We start from the raw sequence: 16,930 nt of genomic DNA, 5'->3' as shown, positions 1-16,930 counted from the left end.
GCAATTTGATCAAATTTCCATGGCAGGTGGCTACATGAGGTGTTTTTGTCAACTTTTTAACCTTAAGGGGGTGTTATTGTCCAAAAAAATAAGAAACTTGTATATATTTGTTCTTATGGCAAATCTGAAGAGACGTCTTGGTACTTTACCCTATTATTTATTTAAAATTTCACATTATTTTATTTTTAGAAAATAACCACAAATATTAATTGGGGACAAAATTATGCACGGTTATTAATTCATTTGATATAAATAAAAATAATTTAAGAATATAATAATATTCTTTTTATAACTTTCATAATATTCAAACTATGAAGGGAAAATCTTGTACTAGTTTTTCATTCTAACTAGTTAAATCCTAATTTTTATTACTTTTTGCTTTTGAACTCATCTAAGCCAAAGAATTAAATTTATATTTTTTCTTCTAAAAGTTAGAATTAAATTAATCTTGATAACCCTAATTAAAAATATAAACTGGACATAGATCTCATCTGGTGGACATGAACTTATCCAAATCAGGGCACAATTGTCTTTTGGACGCAAACTTATCCAAATCAGTGACAACCAATCACTGCCACTTGGCGAGAAATATGAAAAGTCTCATTGGCCAGAGTTGGAGGTGGGCCTAACTGTCCATCTATGTATAAATTAATTACAAATCAACTTAATTAATTAAGGAAATAATATATAAATTTATATGTATAATTATGTATATCTAAATTATTACTCCATCCTTCTCAAATTAAATGTCCAAAAAATAAATGTCCCTTTTCGTGAATCTAACTTTTTAGTTTTTTTAAGTGGATGAGTTTTAATATATATGTTTTTATTATAAAGTGAGTGAATTATCAATGTGAATTATCAAATACTCCCTAAATCCCATAAAGACGATTGCTTTTAGGTAGTAATTTTTTTTAAATGGATATGTAAGACATCCATTGTCTTTCTTGAATATTCAAATTTGAAAATTTAAATTCCAAGAATATATATATAAAGATATGAAATATATTGTTAGAAAAAGGAAAGGTAATAATTATTTTTGGACAACTAAAAAAAGCAAGCATGACACTTTTTTATTTATTTTTGATTGAGGGAGCATGTCTATACAAATTAAATGTAAGAAGGTTAAATTAGTAATATTATGAAAAAAATATTTTTACTTTTTTAAGGAGATATTTATTTTGAAATAGTCAAAAATAGAAATGTGGACATTTAATTAGAGAGGAAGTGAATATTTAGAATGAAACAAATAGTCCTTAGAGCTTGATCGAGTTGGTAAGGTAACGACCTAGGAATGTTCATGTCCCATGTTTGAACCCGTCCATTGCCAATATAATCCTCGACTGAAATTGTTGTTGAGGTGTAAGGTCGTCGATAGTATCCCCGAACTGAAATTGTTGTTGAGGTGTAAAGTCGTCGACAACATTCCCGATTTGTAGCTTGGGGTGGGTCTCGAAGGGGCCGGTGTAAAAAAAAAAAAAAAAAAAATTGCAAAAAAAAAAATATAAATATGTAATGCGGGGGTTAGGGAAAAAATGAAAGACAAGAAGAATGAAATGAATTGATAGTAACAACGCCGTTAAACATACTGGATATAAAATATTACGAGTATTATACAACGAAAGCGAGAAACCGTACATAATATTTAGAGAGAGAGAGAGAGAGAGAGAGAGCGAGACGAATGAAAACCTCCTCGGATAGCACTAGTGCCGCTGCTTTTTGTCTATTTTAGTATATACAAAATATATATATATATATATATATATATATATATATATATATATGTCTGTATGTATCTATAGCTGTATACATATTCTAGTTTAAGCTTTCTCAAATCTGCATCTCCGTATAAAATCCTACCCTGCTATGGAGTAATTCACTTCACGTAGAGAGCAACAAATCGTAGTCTTTTCGTGTTTGGATCTGGAAGAGCCGAATTTTCTTGCGAATTTTCTGTCACTTTCTTTTTGTCTTTTTTATTCTGTTGTTTGATTCAATGGTGATGGAAGATACCGAGAGCTGTAGTAGCCGAGTGATGGAATCGTCGTCGCCAGTAAATGCGCGGCAACTGAGGAAAAAGCTTGAGGTGTACAATGAAGTTCTTCGTAGGCTTAAGGAATCGAATAGCGAAGAAGCTGAAGAGCGTGGTTTTGAAGATGAACTTTGGGCTCACTTCAATCGACTTCCCACTCGGTACCTTCAACTTTTCTCTTCCTAATCTTTTCTGCTATGCACACACATACATCTTTTTGCTCATATCTATATATATATATATATATATATATAATCTGTATTATTTATTTTGAGTGACGTTATGAGTCATAATGTTTTTGTTTTTTTGAAATTAAAATCTTTAATCTTTTCTTGGTTGAGTAGTTTTTGGATTTTCTGGTGTTAAAAGTGTAACTTTTTTTTGATTTTTTTTTTTTAATTGTCCATTGCTTGATTCTGCTTTTGTTTTTGTTCATTAATGTCGAAGTTGGTTTAGAATTTTGAGGCATTTGGGTTGAGACAGAACAATATCAAAATTCATTAGTCCTTTTAGCTATTGTCTGTGCTTTCATTTGAAACAAGAGTAGTTGCATGTCATTTTTTTGATGCTTTCTCTCATGGAATATGTGGGTTCTTGTGGATCATTGCTAAATTTGCAATTGATTGACTAATTGTGTTGAGGGGTCTAATCTTTTGCATTGCAGGTATGCACTAGATGTGAATGTGGAGAGGGCAGAAGATGTTCTCATGCATAAAAGATTATTGCATCTGGCGCATGATCCTGATAATAGACCTGTATTCGAAGTTCGCCTAGTGCAGGTAAGTTTGATTAGATCAGCACTGTGATTGCAAGGATTCGTTGTCCATTATATATCTTGATTTCCCAAAAATCCTTGTGGAGTTGTTAGTAGGAGTACCTTGGTTGCTTGGTTTGTTGCCTGCGTGCAGTTGGGGTTCAAGGTGTCGTTCATACAATAGTGCAAAATTATCTGAGCGGGTTGCATATTATAAAAATGTTACTTGTGAATGGATTGCCTACTGAAAATTGCAAATTGCCAAATGGTACATTGGGTACCCCCAATTGTATTCAATACTGTGGCAAATAGAGTTAAAAAACTTGACAAAACAGTCTTAACTAACCCTAACTTCCCAGGTATTGCAAGGTATACATTGTCACGAATACATGAAAATCTATTGAACCCAATTGTATTCAATGCTGTGGCAAATAGAGTTAAAAAACTTGACAAAACAGTCTTAATTAAACCTAACTTCCCAGGTATTGCAAGGTATACATTGTCACGAATACATGAAAATCTATTGAAATTTGCCAGATGGTGTATGTTTTAGTTAGACATGGAAGCAGGCTCCTGATGATATTGCACATCTTTTCTAAAACATGAGAACTAATAATGACACAATGTTCCATGCACTTTGTGTCCATAAAATCTATAATCAGGTATTTTGAAATCTTTAGTCTTTTCTAGTGTCATATATTATTTAACTAAATTCAACTATTGTCCTGGTAGTTCTGTAAAAGGACCAAATTGCATGCCTCTAATAAATTATGCCTTAGAGTCTTGGATTTGAATCCTGGGTTGATGTGTCCAATTTATGAAAACGGAGATTTACTTTTGGTTTAGTAGGTCTACACTTCATTGCTTGGTGAAATACACATTTCCAATCGATCTCATGCGCAGGTTCCTCCTGTATCTGATGGTAATACGGCAGATTCTGTCCATTCAAGCTCTTCAAGGAATGAAGTTGCCCAAAGGTCTGATTTTTAAGTAATTAATATACTATGACATTTTCTTTTTTGCTGATCGTAGTTGCTATATTACATGTAAGCTGCCTTTGAATGGAACTGATTTAATAATTTTTGCTTTATTTCTCTTGTTTAGTCCACTATTACTTTTGATATTTTATTTTCACTGATTACACTGACATCAATACCTCCCTTCTCAACATGTCAGCATCCATCCACCACCTGCCTTTGGTTCATCTCCTAACCTCGAAGCCCTTGCACTTGAAACAAACAAATCTCAAGATCAAGATTGGGACAGTGCTGTACATGCCCATTCACGGTTCTTCCGGTAAGTAGTACTGGGACTTCCTCATGGTCTTAACTTTACCCTTAGTTGTTCTTATTGTTATAGCACCTTTCAAATGTTACCTGAGAAGTTGAAAGCATGTGCAGGTGCATTTCTGTAAAATTATCAAAGATGCTTTGGTATTATCATTTCGCCGTTTCCCTTCATTGTTATTATTTTTCAATCACTTGTTTTGCCTGTTACTGTATCTTGAAGAAGGTGAATAAAAAACCTCTTTTTGAATGTGATTGACAAGGAGGAATGCAGCTGTCCATCACTTATTGTTATAGCATATTTCTATTGTTTTACCTCATATCCTTTCTATGTAACAGCCTGACATTTCCTATTTGAAGAAGCTCCCTCTCCTTCTTTGTGAGCATTACATTCTAGAATTTGCTTCGGTACCCAATTTTGCCCTGGACAATTTTGACATAATGCTCTTACTTTGTAATGAGGTTAAACACATGTTTCAATTGGTTGCTACTTTTTAGTAGAAACCACACAACATAATGTGTACTCATAAGCACATAGAAAATAACATGTAAAATAAATGAAAGTGCATACTTCATCAATGGATGGGTGGAGGATATCAGTGCTGAGGAAAGAGGGATCATTTTGTATGATTATGAAGCTAGTTGGAAAATTTTCAAAGTAGAAGATCGATGATGCAAGTGGGTGTAAAAGTTTCAACTAGGGAAAGCAAAAAAGCAAACTACAATCAAGTGCATAAAACATTATATTTAAATAGAATATTTTCAGCAATGCTGAATTTAAAGTCATTCTACAAAATTTCAAATTTAGATGCAATTACTTTTGGATGATGATAATATGTGTATTTTCTGCCAAAAGAAGAAGGAAAATGGAGCTATTTCTTTATTGAAGGAAGAAAAAGAGAAAAACAAGTGGTAAGCCAAAAAATGTATAAGAAACACAGAAGCTAAGTTTCTCTCCATAATCCTTCTACCTCTAATACCTTAAAAACTTTGGGATTAAGCATGCTTAGGTGATTGGTCACATTAGATTAAACCAATTGGTTAGTACCTTTATCACAGTTGTGCGATAAAACCATAGAAATTTAGTTGGAATTTTGAATTGACTTTCCTCCAATTCCAAATCCAAGGCACCGATTTGGTGCTCCCAAACATTGCAATAATGAATTTCTTTTGGGCTCTATTGGAAATGGGCCTTTTCAATTCTTTTTGAGTTGTAATCAAGGGGATATGCCCCCTTCTCTATATTTGTACTTCTATTCTTATTTTTAATGAAACCATCCCATTTAGGGACAAAAACCATATAATATATTCATATGCATACTACTTATCTACATACCCATATTTAATGTTTTTTTTATCGTGTCTTAAGATTTGAGATTTGTGGAGGTTCGACACTTGGACACACATTTAAGGCTCCTCATGTAAGGTTATTGAAGGTAAGAGAGTAGACGTAGATAGTTTGGACACATACATCGGAGACGTAGAGACACACCAATCAAACGGGGAAGACTAGTTGTCATAGAATGTAAGAGACGGAGAGGGCGACCAAAAATAACATGGGATGAGGTTTTTGAAAATGATTTAAAAAAATTAAATATAGTAGGCAAAATGGCACGTAATAGAAAGGATTGGAGAAAGAGAATTCATGTGGCCGACCCCATTCATATGGGATTACGACAATGATGATGATATGATGATGTAAGGTTATTTCAGAAAAGTAAAAAGAACAGTTTAGTTCCCTGAAAATTCTGCACGGCACCCAATAGTTCTCCCTTTTTCCCTAAATGATATATTTTTACTAAGGAAGCCACTGACAATCTGATTTAAGTAGTTAATGATATTCAGTTTTGGGCTCGTGTACATTAAATCATCTCAATACTCTTAACTAATCTCAATAGAGCCTTATCCTTCTTATCTATTAATTTATAGTTTTTGTTTTTTCGCGAGTACTATTACATAAGTTTTAACAAATTTGTAATGAAGGAACTTATAGTTTTCATGTATTTGTTGATTATGCAGGCCAATGCATGAGATCACCTTTTCAACAGATGACAAACCAAAGCTTCTCAGTCAGGTAGTTGATGTGTTTGTTTATTATAGCACACCAAGTATACCTTCTTATGATTTTGTTGTTGCTATATTACTTATACGAACTGAGGATATAGTTGGTTTGTTCTACTTGCGTCCTTTAATTGGTGGATGATAATGAGATATATAAAACTTATGTTTGCAGTCAAATTTGAGAATTTTCTACCTCAACTTTTATCCAAGAGGTTTTTATGGTTACAATCTATAAGAAGCACGGACACGGATACGACATGACACGGACACGGCGACACGGCAAATCCAAAAAAATTAGGACACGAACACAACAGGGACACGGCTAATAGTATATATATATATATATATATATATATATATATATATGATGTAGTACTTTAAAATTTACTGAGTGTTATTATTTTTTATCAGCCTCATAATGAAAAAAATACACAAATCATAACTCATCTATTGTAATAGTTTAATGACTGGCCCTTAAATATCTATTTGTTTTGTCTAAAATTGCATATTAACCTTACAAGTTTAAAATTATTATGTACTTATCACATAAGTGAGTAAAAGTTGTTAAATAACTTCACATATTTATACTTTAACCCAATTTTCTTTCAAAAATTATCTTTTAGACCCTTGAAAATAAGACTCGCGTGTCGGACACACACCCCTTGCATGTCGGACACGTGTCCGCTGAGTGTCCGTGCCGTGTCCGAAAATTAAAAAAAATAAAAAATTCTAGACACGTTTTTTGGTGTGTCTGACGCGTGTCGGTGCCCGACACGTGTCAGTGTCAGACACGGATTCTTCGCCCATTTTGGCGTGTCCGTGCTTCCCAGGTTACAATTAGGTTAAAAAGACTTTAGCCCAAGAATCGCTTAGTTACCTCTTGACTATGATTCACACTGCTCATTCTCCTCGAACTCAGCTGCTTCTAGTTAATGAATCCGCTCTCATGTGATTAGCTCCTCCTTTATAACATTAATCTCCATCACTGGTATCGTCTGGTGGTGTTGATATCCTTTGAACTCTTGGATTGTTAAAAATACAACACTCAAAACATGATCACCATCTTAGATGTACGATCACCATCTAAGATATACGATGATGAACTCACTATGCTTCTTTATGCTTGCAAATCTTCTTCCTCTAATTTTTTTATATCATAAGGTGTTTATATAGAGTATAGAATCATAAAAGGACTAGGGTTAAGAGAGTTCCAATCCTATTTGGAAACTCAATTACGTAGGTTTCGCTTGGTCGAACTCAATTTCGATCGATTGCAATTACTCTAGTGGCTTTTGGTTGATCCCTTGATTGATAAAAAATGCAGTGTCCCGAATATTATAAGATTTCGAAAATAGTAACTTCATAGCACACTTCTATGCCTTAGAAAAGAACATAAAATCCTCGAGAATATCCCAAAATCATTAAATGGAGTATTAATGGAGTTTTAAAAGTTTATGGGACTCATGAATTTTTGGGATTTAATTATTTATTAGCATTGCATGTTTTTTATAAAATCCAATAAATCCCTGCCTTGATGGATTCAGTTCCTATTTTTTCAAAAAGCATGGAGTATTGTTGGTATCCTCCCCAGCAGATGTTCTGTGTGGGTGACAGTGTCCCTAGGCCCATGGAGAGGATCGATGCCAGTTACACCCCGCATCCCTTGCACCATGACCATGTCTGTGACTTAATTCCTTGCTCCTTGGTTAATTTGATACAATTTCTGATGAGGATAGGGTGGGGTTGGAGAGGCCTTTTGGGGAGGAGCAAGTGTTGGAAGCTCTAAGGAGTTGTGATGGAGATAAAGTGCCGGGGTCGGATGGGTTCACAATGGCATTTTTCCAAAAGAATTGGGAGGTGGTGAGAGCGGATGTGATGAGAGTATTGCATGCTTTTCTTTGAGGAAGGTTGTTTTGAGGAGAGTATGAATGCTTCTTTCATTACTCTCATACCTAAAAAGGGTGGAGCGGTTGAAGCTAAGGATTTCAGACCAATTAGTTTGGTGGGCTCTGTTTATAAGATTATTGCGAAGATCCTGACTATTAGGCTAAGGAAAGTTTTGGATGGGGTCATTTCGAAGTCACAGAATGCGTTTGTTGGAGGAAGGCAGATTCTTGACCCGGTTCTTATTGCTAGTGAATGTATTGATGCTAGAGTCAAGAGTGGGGAGCCGGGGATTGTGTGTAAATTGGATATTGAGAAAGCCTACGACCATGTGAATTGGGTGTTCTTATTGTATTTGTTGGAGAGGATGGGGTTTAGAGCTAAATGGGGAGGGTGGATACACCAATGTATTTCGTCAGCTCGTTTTTTTATCTTAGTGAAGGGGTCACTAGTAGGTTTTTTCGCAAAGTTAGAGAGGTTTATGCCAGGGGGACCCGTTGTCCCCTTTTCTGTTCATTATTGTAATGGAAGCTTTGAGCAGACTCATGAAAAGGGTAGAGGTTCTAGGCTTTATCTAAGGTTTTTCGGTGGGGCGTGCGCCAAACCAGATTGTTACATCTCACTTGCTGTTTGCTAATGATACTATTGTTTATTGTGATGCGAGTGTGAATTAGTTAAGGCATATGAGGTGTGTTTTGGCCTGTTTTCAAGTTGTTTCGGGGCTGAAAATTAATATTGGCAAGAGTGTGATTGTTCCAGTGGGGGGAGGTGGGAAATATTCATGAGTTGGCAGCTATTTTGGGGTGCGGAGTGGAGTCTTTTCCATTCTCGTATCTGGGGCTGCCATTGGGATCGTCTACGAGGAGAATTGTTGTCTGGGATCCGGTGGTGGAAAGGTTTCAAAAGAGGTTATCCGGGTGGAAGAAGCAATATTTGTCGAAAGGGGGTAAACTCCAATTGTTGAAGGGTACTCTCTCTAATCTTCCTACATATTTCATGGCTTTGTTTCCGTTTCCGAGAACAGTGGTTAGTAGGTTGAACAAGATTCAGGGGAACTTTCTGTGGGGGGGAGTAGGGGAGGAGGTTAAGTACCATCTGGTGAAATGGGAGAAAGTTTGCATCCCTATGAAAAAAGGAGGGTTGGGAATTTGAAGGTTGGATATGTTTAATAAAGCTTTGTTAGGGAAATGGTTATAGAGATTTGGGTGTGAAAGGTCTGTGCTCTGGAGGCGTATTATTGCTTGTCGTTTTGGGGAAGAGGAGGGAGGTTGGATGTCTAGAGGTGTGTCTTTTTCAGCTGGTGTGGGTTCTTGGAAAGGAATTAGGCGAGGTTGGGATAAGTTTTCTAAGCGAATACGGTTTAGAGTTAGGAATGGGCAGCATGTGAGGTTTTGGAAGGATGTATGTTGTGGGGATGTGGTGTTGGCTCGTAGGTTCCCTCGGTTGTTCAGGATCGTTGAGGATAAGTTTGTTGTGGTTGCAGATTTTTTTCGGTTAGAGAATGGGAGAGCTAGTTGGGATGTGCGCTTTCGTAGAAACTTGAATGATTGGGAGTTACTGGAATTTATAGATTTAATGGGATTAATATATAGTCAAGGGGTGGAGGGGGAAAGAAGGGATGAGATGGTGTGGATGGGGGATTCTAGAGGGGTGTTTGAGGTCAGGTTGTTTTACCAAAGTCTTATGGATTCGTTAAGTAATGGGTTTCCTTGGAAGGCTGTATAGAGGACGTTAGCTCCACTGAAGGTGGCATTTTTCACATGGACAACGGCTCTTGGTAGAATTCTTACTATCGATAATCTTAGTGTGGGGATTTGGTGTTGGCTCGTAGGTTCCCTAAGTTTGCTATGGTTGCAGGTTATTTTCGGTTAGAGAATGGGAGAGCTAGTTGGGATGTGCGCTTTCGTAGAAACTTGAATGATTGGGAGTTGCTGGAATTTATAGATTTAATGGGATTAATATAGTCAAGGGGTGGAGGGGGAAGGAAGGGATGAGATGGTGTGAATGGGGGGTTCTAGAGGGGTGTTTGAGGTTAGGTTGTTTTACCAAAGTCTTATGGATTCATTAAGTAATGGGTTTCCTTGGAAGGCTGTATGGAGGACGTCAGCTCCACTGAAGGTGGCGTTTTTCACATGGACAGCGGCTCTTGGTAGAATTCTTACTATTGATAATCTTAGAAGAAGAGGTCGAATAACAGTGAATTGGTGTTGCATGTGTAAGATGACGGGCGAATCGGTTAACCATCTCTTGTTGCATTGCAAAGTGGCAGCAGATGTTTGGAGTATGGTTCTGAATGTGTTTGGTGTTGAGTGGGTGGTGTCAAGGAACACGGTGGATATGTTAGAGGCTTGGAGAGGGAGATCAATGGGTAGTCGGGTTAGGAAAGCTTGGAGGGTTGCACCTCTTTGTGTTTTGGGTGTTGGGGGGGGGGGGGGGGGGCTGTGGCTAGAGCGGAACAGGAGATCTTTCGAGGGAAAGGAGGTGTTGACGTGGGTTCTTAAGTCGTATGTTTTGCATTCGCTTTTTTCTTGGGTTAATGGGAGGAATTGTCCATCTGTGGACAGTTTGTTGGATTTTGTTGACAACTTATTGTTGTAATGGCGCTTTATGCGTCTTTTGTTAGTTTTATTAAGTGTTCGCTCCCCTTTGAGCGTTTTTGTTAATATATATTTACTTATCAAAAAAAAAAAAAAAAAAAAAAAACAATCCTTGCTCCTTGGTTAATTTGCTTTCATGATATAAAGACGTTTTCCGTTAAAAAAAAATATGTTTTTTGAAACTAGAATATGGTTTATATGATGAATGCAGTACAACTGTATAACAAACATGAATGTGAATCTTAATTTGGTGAGTGCATAATTTAGAGTTGCATTCGTCTTTTTGCCCTTTCTTGAAGCTTTGAATTTACTAATATGCCTGTTGCCCAAGTATAGACTCTAGAGGGAGGGGGGGGGGGGGGGGGGTACTAAGCCCTTATGCAATTATCAAGACATGAACATGAGCAATTAATAACATAAATGTAAAGGAGATAAGGGAAGAGAGATTGCAAACATTCACACGACGATTTTAGCGAGGTTCGGAAACTCCTACTCCCTTGAGACTTCCCAATCCACTAGTGCACCTCCTTACTGGTGGAGAGCAAACCTTTACATGAAGCAACTCCTTGCTTCACTTTGCTAAGAGATAATCTCTCTTAGTCTTCCTTTGGGTTACACCAACCCTTACAAATTGAAGCTAACTTGCTTCTTCTTCCTTTGCTAAGAGAACACCTTCTCTTAGACTTTACAACAAATTTGAATATCAGAATTTCAGTACAAGGATATCTCTCACAGATTTGATGTACAACTTTCAGCTCACTCTAGAGTCTATATATGAATACAATGAAGCACAATACTCTTCTAATGATATGGGATGTATGAATGGAAGAACAAAAGCTCTTTGGATGCTATATGATGTTTCTCTATGGTAGCAACATTTAATCCCGAAGTCCCCAGCTCTATTTATAGAGTTTTGATGAGCTAATTCAAAAATATAACTGTTGTGCATGGGATTCAAGGCAAAATAGCTGTTTGAATTTGAATCTGCGCAAGTTTGGTCGACTGAAATAAAACACCATTGTGTTTCGGTCGTCCGAAATAGTTTAAGGTTAGCTATCACTCTTTATATCGGTAGACCGAAATGATTTATCCTTTTGTTTCGGTCGTCCGAAATACCTTCATCCTTTGATCCAAAACTCTTTGTTAGAATCGGTTTGTTCGATTCATTTGCTCCTTTATTTCGGTCGTCAGAAATGATTTTGCCTATACACTTCGGTCTGCCGAAATGAAACTGCTGCTTCAGGAAAATTTGTTCTAAGTTAACAGATGAGACAGTTTGTGTGTAGGATCCATTTACTTTAAGTTTACAATGTAAATAAGGAAGTACCCCCCATTTGGATTCAATAAAATATACTAGAAAATTTAAATCCAACTAAATTAAAATGTAGAAATTCAGTTTTAGTACAAATTTGGATTTCTGACAGTTTTGGTAAAAATGATTCCTTATGTAGACCAATGTAGACTTGGTCAAAAATTCTGATAAAATCAGTTTAGGCTAGTTGAAGTATAAAGAGTTATTAGTATTTATGTTCAACCAGTCATCATAAGGTTGTTCTTAGAAGTTGCGAGGTTACCCCGTCTGTTTCAAGGTGAAAATGTTAGATCTGCAAACACTTATCGAGGGCATTCGTTTTTTTTGGATAATGATTCGGTTGGAAGAAGAAGGGAGGACCTTCGATCGTGTTTGGTGGGTAAGTTCGACAAGGATGTGGGGGATAGGGATCAAATCGCGGCTTGGGCTTCTCGTGTTTGGAAGGTTTCTTCCGGTGTTGTGATCTCACCTCTTCCGGATTCTTTGTTGCTATTTCGCTTTCCCTCTGCGAAGGAGGCTTCTCGCGTGCTTAAAGAAGGTCATCGTGTTTGGGGGACGGCCACACTACGAATGGAATCTTGGAGCTTTAGGGTGGGGTGCTCCGAGGTGTTGAAGAGTAAGGGCCTGAAGATTGTGACGTTGTACGGTCTCCCTCTCCATCTTTGGAGTCATGCACTGTTCGTTATGGTCGGTGATCTATGCGGTGGTTTCTTATGGGTGGATGCTGATAAAGCAATCGACGCTGAAAGGGTTCGCATCACAGTGTCCGACGGCAAGGTTTGTCCTCCTTTTGTCTTCATACACGATGACCGCCTCTGCTACAAAGTGAAGGTGTGGGAAGAGAAGCCTCCGGAGCTTGTTCCGACAACGGATAGCTTGGAAGGAGGTGACGGTTCACATTTGCTGAAGGAGACAGAATGGTTAAGGTGGGATTCTTTGGGAAAGATAGGTTTGGCTGAGTTTCAGAGATGGGAGGAATGGAGGGACGAGTTATGGAAGCGAAACACGGAATGTTTTAGAAGATTTTTCACTCTGAAAAGGAAAGAAGGCTCCTCGGATGGAACTGATTTTCGACGGCAAGAGAAATCCCGGGAAAGGCAGAGGGAAGGTGGTCTCATCGGGGTTGGCCGGCCGACGTTCAGGAAGATGTGGAGAAAGGAGCGTCATCGTGTTGTTCCTCACGTCAATCAAGTGTGTGGGAGGGGGAGCTTTAACGGCCATACACGTGGTTGGCGCAGGGGCTTTGGCCGTGCAAAGTGGATGACAGCTGCATCCACCTGTAATTCAAAACCTTGGGCTCCGAATAATAGTTAGGCCGATTTAGGCTTTAAATCAGTTGCTGGGCCTAATAATCGGCTGAGGGTTAAGGCTTCTGGATCCAATTCAATTTATTCTGGTGGGCTTGTGGATGGCAAGTCTGGTCTAATTAATGAAGGTATTTTATCATCTGGTGGTCCAGATGGAGGTGGGGCGGCCCACTTATTGGATGCAGTTTGTATTGACCAAGGATCCGTGGATTTGGGCTCTAAATTGAAGGAAGGACCGAGTTCTTTTAATGCTTCTTCTGGGCCAAACTTGGGCAACCGTTATGGGCCTTTATGTGTTGCTATGGATGATATTCATCCGCCTAGTGATGTACCAGAAGGCTCTAGAAGAAACAGGCGTTCTAAAGGGCTGTTGCAGGGACACTGTATGAAGAAGAAAGTGATTTTTCCCCCTGTTCGCAAAAAATGGTCTAGAAAGGAAAAGCAGAAGTGGATTCCGGTTTCACAGGACTCTGGATCGGGTATGTCTTTTGTTTCACCTTCTCACTCTCCTTCTATTCCTTCTTCTTCCTCTGCTCACCCTTGCGGGGTGTCTCGAAGGAGTTTGATGCCGAAAAAGGGAGTGGTGTCTTCTATGTCTAATTGCTTGTCTTCGGTTTTTGAAAGAGAGCCGGTGCTTGCTCTTGAGAAAAGACCTAGTGATGACGATGGTATTGAGACGGGTTCTTCTCGGTTGTGTGATGTTAGCAGTGACGGAATTACTGTGTGTGTGGGGCGGGATGTGAAGATAAGGATTGACGATATTTCAGCTGTTGTACTCTTGAACAAATAGAGAGCTCATCTGGTCTCGAAAGGTTCTATTACTGACCAGAATGATCGAATGGCTGATGAGGTGTATGGTACTCCACTTTCTAACTGCTCTCCTTCTATGTCATCTGTTGAGTATGGGGAGGATGGGTCGTGTTCATCTGTTCATGGGGATGCAGGTATGGTTTTGTGGAACGGATGCGAGTCTGATGTTTATTTGTTTACACCTTTGGCAGTTGTAAGACCTGACGGGAACTCTGCAGAAGGGAGGGGATTTGATGCAGGGCTGGCTGATTTGGAGAATGACTGGATGAAGGATAATGGTGTAGAGATAGGCTCTCTTTTGGGTTTGTCATTTGAGGGTAGAATGGAGGAGGCAACAAACTTATTCCTCGATGTTCTTAATGCTTAGTTTGCTGATAGAATGGATTGTAGGGGGAATGTTCCAGTGGAGAGGGAGGAGAGAGGGATTCAAAGTCCCTCGACTCTTGTTACCTATGAAAGGAGGTGGATGGGGGCTAGGGAGAGGTCCAGTGGGAGGAGGGGTGAGGTGGTCAATTCTACTGTTTCCCTATGAAGCTACAAATTCTTTCATGGAATGTCCGGGGTCTCAACGACCCGGCTAAAAGGAAAGTGGTGAAATCGGTGATTCGGAAAGTGGGTGGTCATTTAGTATGTCTTCAAGAAACCAAGATTGCCTCTATGACGGATGTGATTGTTCAAGGTTTATGGGGTGGGAGATTCGTAGAGTGGTTTGCTTTGGATGCGATTGGCTCTTCGGGTGGTATTCTGATCATGTGGGATGTACGTTGGATCTCTTTGTTGGACTCTCAGGTTGGGCGTTTCTCGGCATCCTATGTTCTATCCATGGTGGAGGATGGCTTTAGTTGGGTTTTTTCTGGAGTCTATGGGCCTACGGAGGATTGTGATTGCCATTTGTTCCTGGAGGAGCTGGGGGAGATCCGTAGGCGATGGTCGTTGCCTTGGTGTATAGTGGGGGATTTCAATGTTGTTCGTTCCCTTTTGAGCAGTCGACAGGGGGCAGATGGACAGCTGATATGATGGCTTTCTTAAAGTTTATTAATGGTTTCTGTTTGCTTGATTTGCCTTTGGTGGGTGGGCCTCTCACCTGGTCCAGTGGATGCTCTCCTCCTACTTTCTCTCGTCTTGATAGATTCTTGGTGTCGAGTGATTGGGAGGAAAAGTTTTCTGATGTTATTCAGGCCACCCTGGCTTGTCCTTTGTCTGATCATGTTCCATTGTTGTTGGATTGTGGCTGGCTGCGTAGCAGAAGTTCCCCTTTTAGATTTGAGAATATGTGGCTCAGGGCTGAAGGCTTTTTGGAGCGAGTCCGATCCTGGTGGGCAGGGTATGGAGTGGTTGGCACTTCGAGTCATTCTTTGGCAGGCAAGTTGCGTTTTTTTAAGAATGATATCAAAGTCTGGAACAAAGAGGTTTTTGGTAATTTGGCTTGGAGAAAGAACCGGGTTCTCTCTGAGATTGCTGACATTGATAAGATGGAGAATCAGGGTCTTTTGACGGGTCCTTTGAAGCTCAGCAGGGTGGAGTGTCAAGCAGAGTTTGCTGAGATTGCTGTCATGGAGGAGATTTCATGGAGACAGAAATCTAGAGCTTTGTGGCTCAAGGAAGGAGACAATAACACTAAATTCTTTCATAGGCTCGCCAATGCTTACAGAAGGGGCAACCACATTGGGAGGATAAGGGTGGATGGGGTGTTGATTAGTAAAGAGGAGGAGATATGTAAGAGTTTTTCTGAGTACTTTTCGAGGTTGTTCACTGAGTCAGCCGATTGGCGCCCTTTGCTGGATGGGCTTCAATTTGATTCTATTTCGGGTGAGGAGTGCTCTATTTTAGAGGAGTCTTTTTCCGAAAGAGGAAGTTCTCTCTGCTCTGAAGAGTTGTAATGGGGATAAAGCTCCTAGACCTGATGGTTTTTCTATGAGGTTCCTTTTGGAGTGTTGGGAGATGGTCTGTGAGGAGGTGATGGCCTCTTTTCATGCCTTCCATGTGTAGGGCTCTTTTGAGAAATGTTTGAATGCAACTTTTATTGCTCTTATTCCGAAGAAGGGAGAGGCAATGGATGTTAGAGACTTTCGCCCTATCAGTTTGGTGGGATGTTTTTACAAGTTGATTGCGAAAGCTTTAGCCTCTAGGTTGAAGAAGGTGATGGATGGTGTCATTTCTGACTCTCAGAATGCTTTTGTGGGAGGTCGGCAGATTCTGGATTCAGTTCTTATTGCTAGTGAATGTGTGGATTCCCGCTTAAGCAGTGGTGTTCCGGGTGTTCTTTGCAAGCTAGATATTGAAAAGGCATACGATCATGTGAGCTGGAGTTTCCTTCTCTATCTGTTAGAGAGGATGGGTTTTGGTGGGCGGTGGAGGAGATGGATTCTTTTCTGCATTTCTAGCGCTCGTTTCTTTGTCCTTGTGAATGGAGCGCCAACGGGTTTTTTCTCTAGCTCGAGGGGCTTGAGACAAGGGGATCCGCTTTCCCCTTTCCTGTTCCTTTTTGTGATGGAGGCTCTTAGTAGATTGCTGAAGAGGGCTGTGGAGCTGGGTTTTTTGAGTGGATTTCGGGTGGGCAGGGATGTTGCTAGTCAATTGGAGGTTTCTCATTTGATGTTTGTAGATGACACTATTGTGTTTTGTGATGCGGATGCGTCCCAGCTGAGGTATTTGAGATGTGTTTTGATTTGGTTTCAAGTTGTTTCTGGCCTTAAGGTTAATGTAGGCAAGAGTCTTCTTGTGCCTGTTGGGGATGTTCCTGGGATTGAGTTGTTTGCTCAGATCCTTGGATGTTGCACTGGCTCCTTTCCCATTTCTTATTTAGGATTGCCTTTGGGAGCCCCTTCCAGATGTGTGGGGAGTTGGGATCCGGTTGTGGACAGATTCGAGAGGAGGTTGGTGGGTT

General features: G+C 39.3%; 1 protein-coding gene across 1 annotated transcript in view; it reads left to right on the top strand.

The window, feature by feature from the left end:
• Positions 1-1,648: 1,648 nt before the first annotated feature.
• Positions 1,649-16,930, top strand: part of LOC132300717 (serine/threonine-protein kinase STY46-like) — a 35,227-nt gene continuing 19,945 nt past the window's right edge. Inside the window, exons 1-5 of the mRNA XM_059797919.1 lie at positions 1,649-2,193; positions 2,697-2,811; positions 3,690-3,763; positions 3,963-4,082; positions 6,092-6,146. Of these exons, the coding sequence (XP_059653902.1) occupies positions 1,997-2,193; positions 2,697-2,811; positions 3,690-3,763; positions 3,963-4,082; positions 6,092-6,146 (561 nt within the window). The 5' untranslated portion in view covers positions 1,649-1,996. The remainder of the gene's footprint in view (positions 2,194-2,696; positions 2,812-3,689; positions 3,764-3,962; positions 4,083-6,091; positions 6,147-16,930) is intronic.

This window comes from Cornus florida, unplaced genomic scaffold (assembly GCF_030987335.1).
Source record: "Cornus florida cultivar Cherokee Brave unplaced genomic scaffold, ASM3098733v1 CherokeeBrave_3.0.0_Hap2_Chr03, whole genome shotgun sequence".
Lineage (NCBI taxonomy): Eukaryota > Viridiplantae > Streptophyta > Magnoliopsida > Cornales > Cornaceae > Cornus > Cornus florida.
This window is presented reverse-complemented; position numbering and strand designations above follow the sequence as displayed.